The 17215-nt window shown below is 48.7% G+C and overlaps 1 protein-coding gene across 2 annotated transcripts in view; it reads left to right on the forward strand.

The window, feature by feature from the left end:
• The window catches only part of ZBTB40 (zinc finger and BTB domain containing 40), a 41851-nt gene extending 26961 nt beyond the window's left edge, over nt 1-14890 (forward strand). Inside the window, exons 12-18 of one of the 2 annotated variants that reach the window (XR_004028447.1) lie at nt 426-590; nt 3180-3394; nt 4611-4773; nt 5492-5578; nt 7652-7878; nt 9941-10229; nt 10945-14890. Coding sequence is in view for 1 of the 2 variants with exons in the window: in XM_030805586.1 (XP_030661446.1) it covers nt 426-590; nt 3180-3394; nt 4611-4773; nt 5492-5578; nt 7652-7878; nt 9941-10135 (1052 nt within the window). In the remaining variant the exon portion in view is untranslated. Of the gene's footprint in view, nt 1-425; nt 591-3179; nt 3395-4610; nt 4774-5491; nt 5579-7651; nt 7879-9940 lie in introns of both variants that reach the window. The other variant, XM_030805586.1, reaches the window with a different exon arrangement.
• The last annotated feature ends 2325 nt before the right edge of the window (nt 14891-17215 follow it).

Genomic DNA, 17215 nt, shown 5'->3' on the forward strand with positions numbered 1-17215 from the left:
TTTCATTCTTCTCTGAATCCACGACTCTCACCTTTGTGCGCAGTTGCAAATCCACACTGTATATGTTGCAAGGGGACCCAAACCCACGTATTTCTGGGCACAGAGATGTATCTGGTTGCGGGAGTAGAGTGCGCTCTTCCATATTTGTGGTGGCTGATGAACAGATGGGTTGTCTTGTGCAGTGAGAACTCCGTCCTTATTCCTTTGTCCAACCACACTCGCACCTTCTGTGTGATCGGCTGTGTTTGCAAGGTGCCATGTGATGAGATGGCTCAGATCTCACCCAGCGTATTGCAGACTGCCTGATGTTTTAATGTCATCTACCAGATGATATTTCCCTGATATGTGCTGTAGAATTAGATTTTGTTTGTAGCAATGCCATAAATGTTTAGTGCTGACTCTAATAAGCTCGTGTGTATTTGCAGGGAAAATGTATGCATGCCAGTACTGTGATGCTGTGTTTGCCCAGTCCATTGAGCTGTCCCGCCACGTGAGGACCCACACTGGGGACAAGCCGTATGTCTGCAGGGACTGTGGCAAGGGCTTCCGGCAAGCCAATGGCCTCTCCATCCATCTGCACACCTTTCACAGTATGTAGAGACTATGGATCTCAAGCCCTCAGTGCCAGCCTGGCACTGGGAAAGCGTGTCAATTGCAGCAGAGGTGTCAATCCATCAGACCCGAGCTCCATTCAGTGCCTTCCCCTTACCTGTTCCCCTGCAAAACCCAGAGTCCCTCATTCCTAGTTCAGGAAGAATCTCATTTTAAGGTATCTCATATAATGCTTATTTCTCCCTGGCCAGGCTGCTTCCCTGTCTTCCTTTTTAGCCCACCCAGCACCATTTGTCCAACAGAGGCAAATTTTGTTTGAAGGAGAAAGCCTCTATAACTGATTGGCTCACAAAGCACTGGAATATTTCCATTAGTCCATCTTCCATCTGCCTTTTCCCATCGGAGCAGTCCAGACACTTTCTGAGTTAATGTCTACCATCGTAAGTGAGCCTTGGTTATGTTCCCTTAAAAACCTCCTGCCCAGCATTCTCTTCCGAATGCCATTGTATTTCACACAGTTAGTGGGGTCTGCCCCTGTCTTTCTCCCCTTCTGTGAGAACTGACACAGACAAAAACAACTTTTATTCGGCATGCATGCGTGCATGGGCACACACACATATATATACACACACAGGAAGGAAGGACAAAGAAATTCTGTGATTCCTCATTACACCATCGGGAAATCACCAGCGTGGCATTTGGCTGGCCACATCACATTTTCTTCAGCCTCTCTTGTTGCAGCAGGAGTGTAATCAGCACAGCACAGCAGGGGAGTAAAGAGCTTGGAGTCTGAAATCACACAGGCTCGGACTTGAATTTTGACCCTGATGCTTACTTTTCTTGAGGCCTTAAACAAATTTATTTACCATTCTAAGCCTCTTATGCCCCTTCTGTAAACTAGAGCAAATAATAATGCCACCACCTTGGATTGTAATTAGAATTAAATGAGATCACATGTAAAGCATGACACTCCACGCCTGACACATAGAAAATGCTCAGTAATGCCAGATATTATTATTATTGGTGACAAGAGCAACCCTCTCAGATGCCATTTGTCACCATCAAAGCTTGTCTTTTTTGCATGCCATGCATCTCACATGCTCTTCTTCCCTCCCCACCCCTCTTCCCACACACCAGTTTCTAGCTGTTGGCAGATACAGTGTCTCACAAGTGAGCTTTATGTAAACACATCCAAGTCTGTCGTCAGCCAGCCAGCAAGGACTTTGCCAAAGCTCCTATGTGCCCAGCATGTGGCTAGACACTGGGTGATGCAGGGGGAAAATAAAGTGTGGCCTTTTCCCTCCAAGGAGTTTACAAGGCTGTCCAAAAAAATCCGGTTACAGTAGGCTTCCAGATGAGAGATTTGGCTTGGATCCAGCACCACAATTTTGATGTCGTCTTGACCTCTTTAATGACATTCTGCTTTAGTCTTCCTTTCCCAGTAGCATTACATGGGCGTCAGGAAAGGGGAAGACGGTATTAACTTTCAGAAGGGAGAAGACCCAGAATACTTTGCCATACCCTAAACTATATCATCCCTGGCAGGCCTAGCATGCAGGCCCCCCTCTCTCTCCCATTTCTTGCCTGTTTCATAGAACCACATCATTGCTTATGGAAAGCTGCATCAAAGTGTCTTAGAAGACGGTGTAAAACTGAGATTTCAAGAGCTCATGTCCACAGGGAAACTAGTTAGTGATACCGAATGTTGCTGCATGTCAGAATTCCTGAATTAATCTGAATCAGTGCACATAAAAGATTGGCTTGTGAGCAAAGGATTTTATTAAAACATTTTGATTTCTGTTGCTTTAAGAAAAAGACCAAAGTTGCCTGCCATAGGATGGCAAATGTATCCTTCATCACTACTAGTTTTATTGTGGGGGTCTCACTGAAGAGTTAGCGTATCCAATTAAGCATGTAGCTCTCAGACAGCATGGATTTGGGAGTGAGAGATGGGATTGTTACTCAGTTCAGCCATTTCTTAATTGTGCCCATGGGCAAGATACTGCCTTACCACTCTACACCTTGATTTTCCTAATCTGTAAAATAGGGATGATAATAGAACCTACTCATAGAGTTATTGAAAGGATTAAGTGAGTTAATTTACATAAAGCACTTAGAATATGCCTGTCATAGAGCACTCATTATGCTAATGTTTTTATTATTGAATCTAAAGTGGGGAGAAAGGAAGCATCCCTCCACTTGTGTTGTTAATGACAAAGGGATTAGTGATGCTCTGGGGAGTGTGCTGGAAATCCTCTACAGAGAATTAGAAAACTCCAGAATGCCCACTGCAAACAGGACGAGCCAGGGTGAAACTCCCTGGAAAGTGGTAAAGTGTAATTTAACTTGTGAGATGTAAAGTGAGGAATGGAGATGAACTACATGATGCTGCAGAGATAGTTAATCTCGAAACCCTGGAGGAATCCCACCTCCTGGGATGAAGGTGGGGGTAGTCAGGTGACTGCTACACTGATTTCTGATCCTTGGAGTCTATGACCCTGCCTGTTATGTAAGCAGAGTCTTCACATTTGTTGCTGTACACAACAACCAGTGTTTCACTGATGGCTGCCTATGGTGTTTTCTTTTCCTCTCCACCTCTTCCTCTCATGGATGTCCCGTGAAACTAGACATAGAAGATCCTTATGACTGCAAGAAGTGCAGGATGAGTTTCCCCACTCTTCAGGATCACCGGAAGCACATCCATGAGGTGCACTCCAAAGAGTACCACCCCTGCCCCACGTGTGGGAAGATCTTCAGTGCCCCGTCCATGCTGGAGCGGCACATGGTGACCCACGTTGGAGGGAAGCCCTTCAGCTGCGGGATCTGCAACAAGGCCTACCAGGTGACCTCAGTTGCCACTGGGAGCTCTTCCCCTCACCCCTGACCTACTCTCCATTTGATCCTCCCTGATGCCTGGGTTGGTGGCTTGCAGATCATATCTTGTATCCAGGATGTGACACTTGGCTGATTCTCATGAAGGATGCAGCTTGTGATCCAGATTCTCTGGGGAGATCTGGTCAGAGTGCTGCAGTGAGGGAGCTCCTTATTGGAGCAGAGAGTTCATCCACTTCTTCTCTTAGACAGCAGACTTGTCATGAACTGAATGCTGCTTTTCCCCTTGGATGCTCACCTTCCATAGAACCCCTTGCTCCCATGTGTCAATGGGCATGACAGTGGCAATGGGGAGTGGAACACTACCTAGAATTACCTTGTTTGGCACAATTAGTATTTGTTTGTTTAACTCCCAGGGAAGGGCTCAGCCTTTTTACCTTAGGATTTGATATGTAATTAAAGTGAAGCCCCACATAGAACTACAAAGAAACTACATCTATCAGAAGCTTTAAAACTACAGAGAAAAGAATGATGCTTGTGGCATCTATAAGATTTGGGTATAGACAAAGAAGCATAACTGCTAACTTTAGCTCAGCGAAAATTGAGAGCTAACTTTGCGCCAACGCTCATTTTGTGACATTAGCGTTCCAGAACGGAGACCTGGGCTTGAGCCCTAGGATGGCATGGAATGGTAGGGAAAGTATTCCCAGTGCTGTTCTGGAACCCAGGAAGGAGAGGGACTCTTGCTTCTGGGGCAAGGGCAGTGTGCGCTCCTCCACCAGCTTGCTCGGCTGCGCCCCAGCTCCCTGGGAAGCCATGAGATGCAGCTCACTGGTAAAGCACACAGGTGTTACAGTTGGAAGGCCTGGGCCTGAATCCTGGTCCTGCTATCTCCTGATGTTATGATTAGTCATTTAGCCCCTCGGTGTCCGCTTCCAGCTCACTAGGAAGACTCTTAACACCTCCCTCAGAGGCTTGTTGTAAGGAATGAGCATGTGAAGGACTCCCGGGAGCCCTGCCCTATAGTGGCTTCTCAGTGAATATGTAGTTGCCTTATTCTCACAAACACCAGCCTCTCCTCACATCAGCACCTGGTGTGATAGGTAAGAGTGTGTGATACTAGAAACATCAGCTTATCCAAAAATGTATTTCTCTCATGAGAGCCTCGTGAGCTCTCCAGCTTGCTGGAACTTTCTGAGACCTAACACTTGCCAAATTCCTTGCAGCAATTGTCTGGTTTGTGGTACCACAATCGGACCCACCACCCTGACGTATTTGCTGCTCAGAACCACCGATCTTCCAAGTTCTCATCACTCCAGTGCAGCTCCTGTGACAAAACCTTCCCCAACACCATTGAGCACAAGAAGCACATCAAAGCAGAACATGCAGGTGAAGTTTGGGTACCGCCGGCAGAGAGCAGGAGGGACTTGATGGTGTAGCCTCCTGGGCTCCACCAGAAATCCCCACTTCTAATAGTCTAGTGTGATGTGCAGTGGCCATTGCCTTTGTTCTGCCCCAGCGCACCTGTCCGTAGCAGCAGCAGTCAGTAGCAGCAGCTTGAATGGCAGTGGTTCTCAAACCTGGAAGTGTAGCGCAGTGTAAGCTCCCACCAGCCCTGAGTGAGAACTTGTCGTGGCACCTGGGAAGGGTGTCAGCCTCCGTGGTAGGCAGGCCTGAGTGGAAATCCTGATTCCAGCACTTATCAGCTGCATGACCTTGGCAAGTGGCTTCCCTTTTCTGAGCCTGTTTCCTTCTCTCCAGGATGACAGTTATTAAAACATACTTTGCAGGTAAATTTGGTGATAATCACAACAGCTGTCAGTTACAGAGTGTTTCCTATGTGCAAGACACCATGCTAAGCACCTCGTATATATTTTCTCATTTCATTCTCACAACATCCTTCTGAGCATCCAGGCAGTCTGGATCCAGATCTCGTGCTCTTTACCTCTAGATTGTACAAATATACCATAGGTTATAAGATTCCTGGCACTTGGTAGATGCTTGTTAAGTATTGGCCATCGCCCCAACCCCAGCCCTGTTACTCTTCAGCCTTGGAGAGCCAACCATTTGTTCTTTCCCAGCACATCTTTCCTTATGCACTTCACAGATATGAAGTTCCATGAATGTGACCAGTGTAAGGAGCTCTTCCCCACGCCAGCCTTGCTGCAGGTTCATGTCAAGTGCCAGCATTCAGGTCAGTACCCCTGTCAGCATGCTTCTAGGCTAGACTGCGGGACCTGAATCTCCCCCCACCACTTGCAGCTTTGCAACCCAGGCTAAATCACTTAACAAACTTGTGCCTCAGTTTCTTCATCTATAAAATGGGAACAGTTGTAGTACCTGCCTCATAGAGTAGTATGAAAAACTGAAGGCCTTGGCATCAATAAGCATCCCTTAAGCCGTAACTGTGATTGTCATTGTTATTGCTATATTCATCAAATCTAAAGTGTCAGTTAAAAATAAATAAATACAATTCCAGTTATAAGATATGCTATTTTTATTTTTATTTTTTTTGAGACAGAGTCTCACTCTGTCACCCTGCCTGGAGTGCAGTGGTGCGATCTTGGCTCACTGCAACCTCCATCTCCTGCGTTTAAGCAATTCTCCCTGACTTAGCCTCCCAAGTAGCTGGAATTACAGGTGCCTGCCACCATGCTCGACTAAATAAGATGTACTATTTTTTTATTTTTTGAGATGGAGTCTCGCTCTGTCGCCCAGGCTGGAGTGCAGTGGCGCGATCTCGGCTCACTGCAAGCTCCGTCTGCCAGGTTCACGCCATTCTCCTGCCTCAGCCTCCCGAGTAGCTGGGACTACAGGCGCCCACCACCATACCCGACTAATTTTTTTTTTGTATTTTTAGTAGAGACGGGGTTTCATCGTGTTAGCCAGGATGGTCTCAATCTCCTGACCTCATGATCCGCCCGCCTCGGCCTCCCAAAGTGCTAGGATTACAGGCGTGAGCCACTGCGCCCAGCCAAGATGTACCATTTTAAGGAACTATTAAAAAAGAAAAACTGCCAGTTAAACTGTGCTTTCTTCATGGATACATATGTAACAAACCTGCACATTGTGCACATGTACCCTAAAACCCTAAAGTATAATAAAAAATAAAAAAAAAAAAAAAAAAAAAAAAAGCATGAGAAAAAAAAAAAAAAAAAGACAAATGCCAATCTTACTACACCAATATATTGAAGATGGCTTTAAAATTCTTTTCTAAAGCAAATAGCATAACTTACACCCTATGGATACATGCGTGCTGCACTGCTATCAAGTAGGCACAGGTGACTTTAGATGGATGATTTTACAAGCTCAATAAAGCCCACATGTGAAAAAAAAAAAAAAAAAAAAACTGTGCTTTCTTATCACTTAGAATTTCTACGTTATTCTAAGTGCTGTTTTGGACTAATTTGACATAGATTTTTATCATGTCACTCACTCTAGAGTGCATACATAAAAAGGAAAACATAAAAAATAAACTGATTAAGGGAAGAATCCAGCTTCTCAGAGTAACGTTCAATTCAGATTGTCAACAAGCATGTTTTTCCACACAGTGTTTACTCTGCCATCAAGAACATTGATGATGGAACACATAATATAAGATTCCATCAAAGAATTGAAGGCCATTGGTTTTGGTCTCTTGAGCATTATGTAAAACTTGTCTACTTTTGATTCCTGCTTTGGGAATATAGCTAACCTTTCATCACTTACCTCCTCCCTTCTAAACCATTTGGTTTCCATGAGTTGAAAACGTGCACCATTCCTGTCTTAGGGAGTTTCTTCCAAGCCGTGGACACCCATTCTGCAAGTCTTGATGCTGCCACTTTTGATGTTCGTGTGCGCATTGACAATTGCACCTGACTGCCTTAGCCCACAGAATTCGTAAGGTGCCATCGATCCTACTTCAGAGATGTTAAAATGTATTTCTTAGAATTGATGAAATATAGTATCGTCAGCATCTTTATCTGCAGTTGAATGAATAATGGGCTTCTGCAGAGGCAGATTTGGCCTGAATCTGATACTAATGAAACTGTCGTCTCAGGGCCCCTCACTTGGCATGGACCCTTCCAAGGCTCTGTCTTTGTCATTTTGTATTATTTTTCTTAAGGCCCCCCAGATTGAACAACGTTCATGTCCTACAAAACGTGGATCTGCCTCCAAGCCTTGATCCTCATTGCTCCTTCCTCCCATGTCTTCCTGCCCTCATTTCTCTCATTTTACCCTGAGAATTTTACCCACAGCCCTCCCCTTCTGTCTCCCTCTCCTCCAGGGTCCCAGCCATTCCGGTGCTTATACTGTGCTGCCACTTTCCGTTTTCCTGGAGCATTGCAGCACCATGTCACCACGGAGCACTTCAAGCAGTCAGAGACCACCTTCCCCTGTGAGCTCTGTGGCGAACTCTTCACCTCCCAGGCCCAGCTTGACAGTCACCTGGAATCTGAGCACCCAAAGGTGATGAGCATGGAAACCCAGGCAGCAGCCTCACAGATGGCGCAGGTGATTCTGGGGCCATCAGCTACACAGAATGCCAACACAGGGTTCCTAAGGCTTCTCTAGAGATGGCTCTGTCATAGTACCCAGTGATACTCTTTGGGGATCTTGTAGAGAGTCTCTCTGGACTTCTTACAAAACAGAACAGAAGATTCTAGTCTCCTGGTGGCCACATGGGAAGTGGCCCTTAGGTAGAGGGAGCCTGGAACAAGAATTTCCAAAAGAGGAACAGCTTGGTTCCTCCTCCCAGTGCATACGTCCCTGCCTCCTGAGAAACACTGTGGGGTGTGGTGAGAACTGCGGGAAACCTCAGAGACAGAGGAACACTTTGTTGGGCAGGGACTGCCTGCAGTTGAAGCACTTGGAGAGCGCCTCTGGGCAGGACACAATACACACTTGCACACACCTGGGCCTCTTACCTTTACCTGGGCAAAAAAGCCACTTCTTCTTGATGTTTCAGGGCTAAGCTTGATCCAGCTTCTCTTTGCTTCCCTGATCCTCGTTTACTCTTCTTCCCATCTTCTCCAGAGAGGGTGGGCAGAAAAGGAAAATAAACTGAGGTCCATCCATCATCAGTAATTTGTGGGTGGGTTGGAGAGGAACCATAAACTGATTGAGGTTTTGGTCTGTTAGACTGTCCTGCTGTCCAGTTCCATAGATCAGTCATTTATGAACCAGGTTCTTAAAGGCCTCTGGGGAACAGAGGAGAAGTCAGGTAGGCAGGACTCCCGCCAACACTCTGCTGTCATGTCAACCAAAGGTGCTCTGCTTTTATCTTTTTTGTATATTATGGTTCTTGATAATATGTCCTTTGGGGAAAAGGTGGGGCTGGGGGTCCATTTCTTTTTTTTTTTTTTTTTTTTTTGAGACGGAGTCTCGCTCTGTCGCCCAGGCTAGAGTGCAGTGGCGCAATCTCGGCTCACTGCAAGCTCCGCCTCCCGGGTTCACACCATTCTCCTGCCTCAGCCTCTCCGAGTAGCTGGGACTACAGGCGCCCGCCACCGCGCCCGGCTAATTTTTTGTATTTTTAGTAGAGACGGGGTTTCACCGTGGTCTCGATCTCCTGACCTCGTGATCCGCCCGCCTCGGCCTCCCAAAGTGCTGGGATTACAAGCGTGAGCCACCGCGCCCGGCCGGCTGGGGGTCCATTTCTAAAAGAAAAAGAAAGAAAAGCAGTTTGAAAACTACTATCCTAGATCATTGTTGATTGAACATCGCAGTTGATCTCCTCTCCTGTAGCACAGAGAAGTAGCTGGGCTTGGCTTCCTCACTTGTTCCTGCCCTCTGCTCTTTGCTGATTCTCAAGAGCAAGGTGGCTGTGGCCTCTACTTTAAAAATATCAAGGGCATCTAGCTCTTCTGGGATCTATGGATCAGAAACATCAACTTGGAGGCTTAGGCGGAAATTGGATATGCCTAACCACAGACTCATTCTCTCTGAGTTGGAAAGGTGGTCTCTAACAGATTATGCAGATTTGGAAGGGACATAGGTGGGCTGTGGAGGAGAGAAGGGGGCACTGGCCCTGCCAGGCTGGTGAGCTGAATGAATGCATGGAGTCACGGTTCATCCAATCTTCCTCCTAAGCTCAGTCACTGTGTGGCCTCCTGGGAAGGCTGTGAGCCTGCGAGAGGTCCAGAGACTGCCCCGGGCCCACCTGGGCCTATGGTGGATCAATCCCATTCCCAAGTTCCAGGCATGAGACCAGCTGGCTTCAGTGGCATTCCTCTCACGTGGCACTCACCTCTGCAGTGTCATCCCAAGACAGGAAAACCCAGTGTGAAAAACGGAGCCAGTGTTCGCTGGTGTGTAATCATAGAGTCCAGGTGCCCCGAGATGGCGTACTGAGCGAAATTATAGCAATTTAGTGCACAGTTATTTAAATTGTTTGCTGGCCTTCTCTTTTGCATCGCTGGTGGGTTAGACTTGCCTCTTCCCATTAGGCACATGTAATTGCTCTCCTCAGGTGAAAACATAAATATCATCATTACAGCATGAGATGAAAACCATGTAAATCAGGGAGCCAACTGCGAACACTGCCCAGAGCAGCCTCACGGTCTTTCTCTTTCAGGTGATCCAAACCCCAGAGCTGGTGGCCCCAACAGAGCAGGTGATCACTTTGGAGGAGACCCAGCTTGCCGGGTCGCAGGTGTTTGTGACGTTGCCAGATTCTCAGGCATCTCAGGCCAGCTCTGAGCTCGTGGCGGTGACTGTGGAGGACTTGCTGGATGGCACAGTGACGCTGATCTGTGGTGAGGCCAAATGAGCAGCCGTTCATCCGGCAGAGCCTTCCTGCGTTTGCAGCAGAGAGGAGGCCCCACAGCTTGCCCTTTGCCCTCCATCCCTGGCTGTCCTGAGTGGTGAGCATCTTAGCTTAGCACCAACCAACACAGTCTCACCTAGAAAACAGACGGAAGCTTCATTGTTCTCATAGAACCAACAGCATCTGAGCCCTCAACACCAACAGCACCATCCTCTGTAGCAGACAGGCCTCCTTCCCCACAGGCCCGCTGCTGCGGCCTCTGTGACACTGTCCATCCCCAAGTGACATGTGACTTCAGAAGTAGAGTCTGAAAGAGCAGTGGGATGGGAGCTGGTGACCAGGGTACCCCAGGAGGCACGATGTGCCGACAGCCCTCAGTGGGCAGAATGGCAGTTAGATATGGGACTTGGCCCACAGTGGGGGCTACAAATCCTGCCAGTGCCTCTGGCCATTTAAAGTGAAGGGGCACCAACAGGCAATTCAGGGACCTCAGGCGTGAGCACACTTGGCCCCTTCCTCAGTCCTATCATCCTACCCTCTGCTGGGGTTCCCCCTCCACCCAGTGGCCACGCCCTGCACCCTACTGATGGCTATAGGATAGGTAGCCTTTATTTCCATGCCTGGTAACCCCTTGTCAGTTGTCACCCCTTCCCAAAACAAAGCTCTGGACTTTCTGCTGGAAGTGTTTAATGGGAGGCATCAGCTGCTAGACAGTGTCTGCCTTTCCAGGCCATTCTTCTTGGTATTCCTTACCTGAAGGCTGGTTCCCACAGCTCTTCCGTGTCATCTTCATCCCCTTCCTTTAATCAAAGGCTGAAATCTCTGCCTGACCTCGCAGCCTCGCTCCCTCTGGGTCATATGGTGCAGATTGTGACCAGCACCAGGCAGGCAGTCCTGTCTGCCTGTGGAGGAGCAGCCGTGACTGCCCATGGCTCTGCTGCCGCCCGCTCCCTGCCTTGGGAGTGGCCTGCTGCCTCACCTCCCACAGGCCGCCACACTTATTGCAGGTCAGTGATCCTTTGGAGTCTGAACTTCACAAAGCCTTTTTATCTTCAGTTCCTAAAATATAATCTGATAATTAATGGTTTGTGGAATCCATTATGAAGTGCAATTAGATAGTTGTAGGTTCCTGCCGTTTGGAGAGAATGACTAGCATTTATCTTCTTTTCCTTCCATGCCAAAGGTTGGAGTCTGCTGGTATGGTGTTTACACACCAGGCAGGGCTCTCTGCCACCTTGTGTGGCTTGACGCCCTGTGGAGGGGAGTGCCTGGTTGGATTCCACACGGGCAGAGATGGGGCCACCCCTTCCTTCCAGGCACATCTCACATTGCCATGTACCGAGGCAGGGGTCACGTTTGGTCACCACGGAAGCTTTTATTGCTCCCACATGGTCAGGTCTCACCCTGCTTGAAGCGCAGAAGGCACAGCCTTACTGACCAGCACGCCCACTGACTGGCATCTGCTAGCTTTGTGCAGGCAGCCCCGACAGTTTCCACAGCGAGCGCCAGCTCCGGCCAGCCAGGGACCGGTCATCCCAGCCAACTACACCTGCCTCTGGTCCTGTCCACATTTTGATATGCAGATCACTTGAGCTTGTCAATTAGGGTTCTGCCATCCTGAAATAAATGAAGTTTCTAAAGGAGAGTCGGCCTCAGAAGCCAAAAACTGACCAGAAGATGGTGCTCAAACCTTTAAGACTTCATCTCCATGTGAAGGACTCACTGTTTCTACCAAGGCTGTCCTGTGTTAAGGCTTTTCCGTCCTGGGAACTCTCAGACTGGGAGAGCTCTTGATCTGCAGGTGGCAAAATGGCACTGAATATCCCCTTGGCACCAGAGAAAACCCACTGAAAGATGGTAGAGTGGCACATGCTTACAGGGCATTGGTGCCAAGTCCAGTGGATGAGAATCCAGCCCCTCACAAGCTGTGGGATGGGGCTGGGGAGCTGCAGTGAATGTCACTAAAATTTCTTCCAAAACAAAACAAGAAATAATTGCTGAGGACTTACAGGGAAGTGATTTAAAAAGAAAACAAAAAAGCAAACAAAAAAAACCAAAACTCTTCAGAATAAAGAGAGCTGTAAGTTTTGAATTCAAGTGTCAGATCCTTTCAAGCACTGAGAAATTCTTTCTCAGGTTTCTTTTTTTGGGGGAGACAGGGTCTTGCTCTGTCACCCAGACTGGAACACAGTGGCACGATCTTGGCTCACTGCAACCTCTGTGGGCTCAAGCAATCCTCCTGCCACAGATTCCGAAGTAGCTGGGACCACAGGCGTGAGCCACCACTGCTGGCCAGTTTTTGTATTTTTTTTTTTTTTTTTTTTTGTAGAGACGGGGTCTCGCCATGTTGCCCAGGCTGGTTTAAAACTCCTGAGCTCAAGCAGTTCTCCCACCTGGGCCTCCCAAAGTGCTAGGATTACAGACATGAGCCACTACGCCTGGCCAGGTCTCTGTTGGAGACCCAGATTGTGACAAGACATTTGTTTTCTTCGGAATCACCAGATTTGCAGCTTACTGTGCCGAGAGTGGACTGGCTGCTGGGGCCCATCGGTTGCCCTCTGGCCCATGGCACAATCAGCAGAAGGCACAAACCCAGTGCTGGTTCTCATCAAGAAAGAGGGGAAGGCCCTTCCCGAGTTTACTGTCTGCTCTGAGCGGGCTCCGCACTGGCTGACTGATTTTATAGTCTTGCTCTCTAGAGAAGTGCAGGCATGGATCTTATAGGAAAACTTTCTGACTCTGCTTGGCCATTTTATCCTTTTCTCCTGCTTCTACCCAAGAGACCTGAATTGCCGCCACAGAGGGCCGTGTTCATGTGGTCTCCTGAGCCCACATCGCTCGCTTCCATGGGGTCCCGGTGTTGTTTTTGCCTCGTTCCCTGTAGGGTGCTGCCCTTATGGCCTCTGGACTGAACTCTGGGGCCTTTGGGGTGGTGTGAGGGAGTCTGTGGGCTTCTTGGAACACATGGATCTGTTCGGTGGGTCCCCAGACCTCTGCTCCCGGAGCTCATGGCCCAGCTGGTGAGGAGGGAAAGGCAGTCAGATTCCAGGCCGGAGTGTGATTCTGTGGGAATACTGGGGTCGGTTATGGAACAGGACTTGCCCATTGTAGGTAAGTGAGACAGCAAATAGATGATTCAAGAGCAAGGATTACTGCAGAAAGGGGAGACTCCTGTCCACGCGCATGAGCAGAACGTGGAACCAGAGGGGCAGGGACCAGGGGTCCTTACTCATTTATTTTATGGGTAAAGAGACATGAAGAGACAGCCTGTCTCTTCTGTCTCAGAAGCTCTGTGTTTGGGAAACTTTGAGCCCAGTGAGTAGCAGGGTCTGCAGTGTGAGTACCAGGTTTCCCTGGCAATCTGTGTCTCCTCTGAGGAAGCGTTCTGACTTCCCACTGACCACAGGAGGCACGTCAGCTTCATCCCTTGGGCTAGTTCTGATAATCAGGGCTGAGGGGGGAAATGAAATCCAGTCAGACAGACAGTGGGGAGACAGGTCCCTGCCCTTTATTTGCAGGATCAATCAGGGACTCCCAGAAAGGAAGGAGAATGGTGAGAGGGGCCCTAAGAGTTCCTCTCTCACCTGGGGGCTGGTGACGTGGTCACCACAAGCTGAAGACAGACTAATGGGGTGGCGGGTGTGCTTTTAAACCTCGTGCCTGGAAGCTGCACATTGACCAAGGGAGGGAGGGAATTGCTAACCATGTACAGAGTGGGCAGGCAGTTCCAGGGAGACAAGCAGCATGTTATTAAATTGGGCCTAGGCAGTTGGACGATAATGGAGAAAATGCAGGGATGCTATAATGAGTCCTCCCCAAGGGCGAGTTCAGCACCCCAGCCCTGTTCTGCTTGTATCCCAGTGATACTTGGGAGGTAGGAAGAAAATGGGAGTAAGAGAACAGTTTGGGGCTGACGGGAGTGTCAGAGGCAAGTTGATCCTTGTTTTGTTGTCACGGAAACTTTGGGGCTGGTGGGACTTAGGCCAAAAGCTCAGAAGCACAGCCAAAATTTAGAAGCTTGCTACTCCTACGACTCGGCCTGTAAGGAAGAGAGAAGCTGTCTGTACTTTGGGGACTGCATTGCTGAAGGAAAAAAATCACTCCCTGGCTAATTAAGATTGCTTCCAAATTGGGGGAATGTGTGTCATTTCCTTTACCAAGGCCAGTCAGCCCTGCTTCCACCCATGGTCAGGACAGCCAGCCCCTAGGTGATGCTGTATAAATTGGATTACAAACCATATTCATGTTCAACTTGCACTAATCTATATAAATAAAATATGTACTTTGAAAAAAGTTAGGCTACGTGAGTTTCAAATGGACTGTGATGTTACAGACCTGCCTTCTCTTTGGTTCTGGGCCAGTGTCAGACAGGGACAGGGGTGATAGGCCTGGTGTCCTAGGGGCCGTTTGTGTACCTTGAGGCCGTGTTAACATGGCCTGGGGGAAAGAAAGCTCTCCTGTCACATGGAGTCTCATTCCTAAACCCTCCTTCCCAGGGAGCAAGTGTGGGGCAGGGTTTCAGAGCACAGGCTTTGGTGTCCAGCCTGGGTACATCCAGCTGTCCCGCTGTCTAACTGTGACATTGTGTGAGATGCTTACTCTCTCTGAGCTCCCTCCTCCTGGCTCCCAACTTTATTTTAAAATGGGGAAAATGATTGTGCTTGCCCTACAGAATTGTAGTATGAATTAAAAGTCTGGATTTAATGTATTTAATGTAGAAAATTTTAGCTTTTATTAATAAAAGTTTTTGGCATACAAGTCAACTATTCCCTGCATTCTCTGGCACTAAAGAGAATGTTCATTCCTGTATCTTTATGTAGTCTCTCTTTTTCCTCTCTGAATCCTTAGGGAATCCTTATAACACCCACTTTTCATTTATCTCTTGAATCTCAACTGCCCTCAAAGTACAAAGTGCTGAGCGGATTGCTGTAAAATAAACTAAACCTTTCTCGGTGAACAGCTGAAAATGTCACGTTGCTGGCAGCCAACAAGGAAACAAGAGCAGGAGACCCGGATGGGATGTACATGATTCCTACAGGAAGCACCAGTGTTTAAGACGAGGGGAGGGGCATCAGATCCCACAGCCCTGACGCTGCAGAGAGCAGGGGAGTTGGGGAGGTTCTGTGCTCACTCCTCCTGGGACAGTTCTGGAGGAGCACGGATGGCCCCTTGTTCAGAGCCCGCAAGTGTGTTTAGGAAGGAATGCTCCCCTGCCTAAGTGCTGTCTTTGGAGAGCAGGGCTGGAGCTGCCCATGTCGTATTTTGGGCAGTAGTCCTGAGAGTGTCCCAGCCAGCTGCAGTGGGTAATTGTAACATACAGTTGGGCCCCAGCCACAAAGTTGAAGGTATGCAGAGGTGAAGTGCTGCTGCAGGTCGGGTGGGATTGAGCAGAGGTAGGAAGTGGGCCGAGGGGTTCCTTCGGTGATCTTTGGGGCCAGGGTGGCTGGCTGGAAGGAGCTCAGCAGCATGGTGGAAAAGACATGGGCTTGGGAGCTTCCTAGCTCCACGTCTTACTAGACAGATGACCTTGGGCGAGTTTTTCCTGACAGTGACTGTGAGAAGAAAGTTAACATTTGTAAAATATTTGACAGAGTATAGACGCTTCGTAGATGATGGCTGTTCGTGTGTATAATACTTTAGAAGGGCCTGGAGGAAGAGCCGGCGCAGAGGAGAGCTGGAGAGGAGGTACCTAATATATCCTAGATACAGAGTCTGGAACCCAGTGCAGGGGTCTCCAAAACCAGGGTCAGAGGAGGCATAAGCCCAGAGACCCTGGCCCAGGCCAGAGTGAACAGTGATACGAGGGGAACAGGATCTCGCCTGGTTGGAACAGGGGCTCTCAGCTCTTTGGCACTGCAGCAGAGGGGTCACATCTGAGTGAAGGCAGAAACCTGGGAATGTTGGGTGGGGACGCATCCAGTGAGAGCAAAGGAAACGGAAAAACTAAGTCTGCAGTGATTTTTGGCCTCTCTGCCTCTTTAGTGTTCACTGTCTATCCTTTTCTCCATGGGCTTATGCTCAGGATGTGTTTGGAGTGGAAGGGAAAAGGGGCTCTGGCGCCATGCAGAGGTGTCCTAGACCAGGGTCTTTAGTCTTCATTAAGAGATGAAGAGGTTATAAGGACGTGGACATAGAAACCAAGTTCATGTTCTCGAGAATGTTCTGCAGGCTTTTCTTCATGCATCTGTCCTGTCTTTTGGCCTTTCACCCAGGGCAGGTGTAGGTCCCATGCCCACCAAGACCTCTGTATCTCCTCCGCGTACTCAGACTGGGCAGTACTCAGTGGATGCTTAGCAGATGCTGCCGACTGCTGGAGACGGGGACTCTGACCTTGGGCTCGCTCTTCTGAGGGGTAGAGGAGCTGCTTCCTATTCTGCAGCTCTGCACCACATGTTCAGTATGAGCTGTTTCTAGCCAGTCGTGGAATACGCTATTATTCCATCTACTCTCCATCCACCTCATGTCTGCAACCTTGTGAGGCAGAGAGAGCCAGCACTTGGCGGGGTTGCGTGTGCTGCTAGAATCCTGAGCTCCATCGTGGAGAAAGAACTTCCCCCAGCTTTCCTTGTCACTCCCTAAATCTGTATTCTGCAATGTCCCAAATCCATCCACTACACAATTGAAACCCTAGGTATGCAGTTGTGTATTTGGTGCCTTAATCCTCACACAGCTTCATCTCATTTGAGATTCTAACCAGTATGAGGACAGGGGCCACATCCTATCTGCTGCCTTGGTTTCTCTGAGAGTTAGGAGTGCTGTGTTGGGCACACAGAGGCTCTGCCAGAACCAAGCGGTACCCCTCTTGCTTACCTTCATTTCTCGGCTCAGGGAGAACCCAACTTCCACATTTTACTCTGGTCATTGAGGCTATACCCCAAGTTACCCGTGGGCTGGTCTGTCAGAACATCCTCCTCTCTTTGTCCTCTGAGAAGAGATTAGCAGAAGGCTAAGAGCAGCCAGCCAGGCCCCACCACTCCCAGCTGCTCTGATCAAACACCATTCCTGCAGCTTCCTCTAGCTCTGGCTCCCCCAGCACAGGCCAGAAACAGCTGATCAAACACATCAGGACAAGGTCAGTCCAGG

This window comes from Nomascus leucogenys, chromosome 24 (genome assembly GCF_006542625.1).
Source record: "Nomascus leucogenys isolate Asia chromosome 24, Asia_NLE_v1, whole genome shotgun sequence".
NCBI classification, from domain to species: Eukaryota; Metazoa; Chordata; class Mammalia; order Primates; family Hylobatidae; genus Nomascus; species Nomascus leucogenys.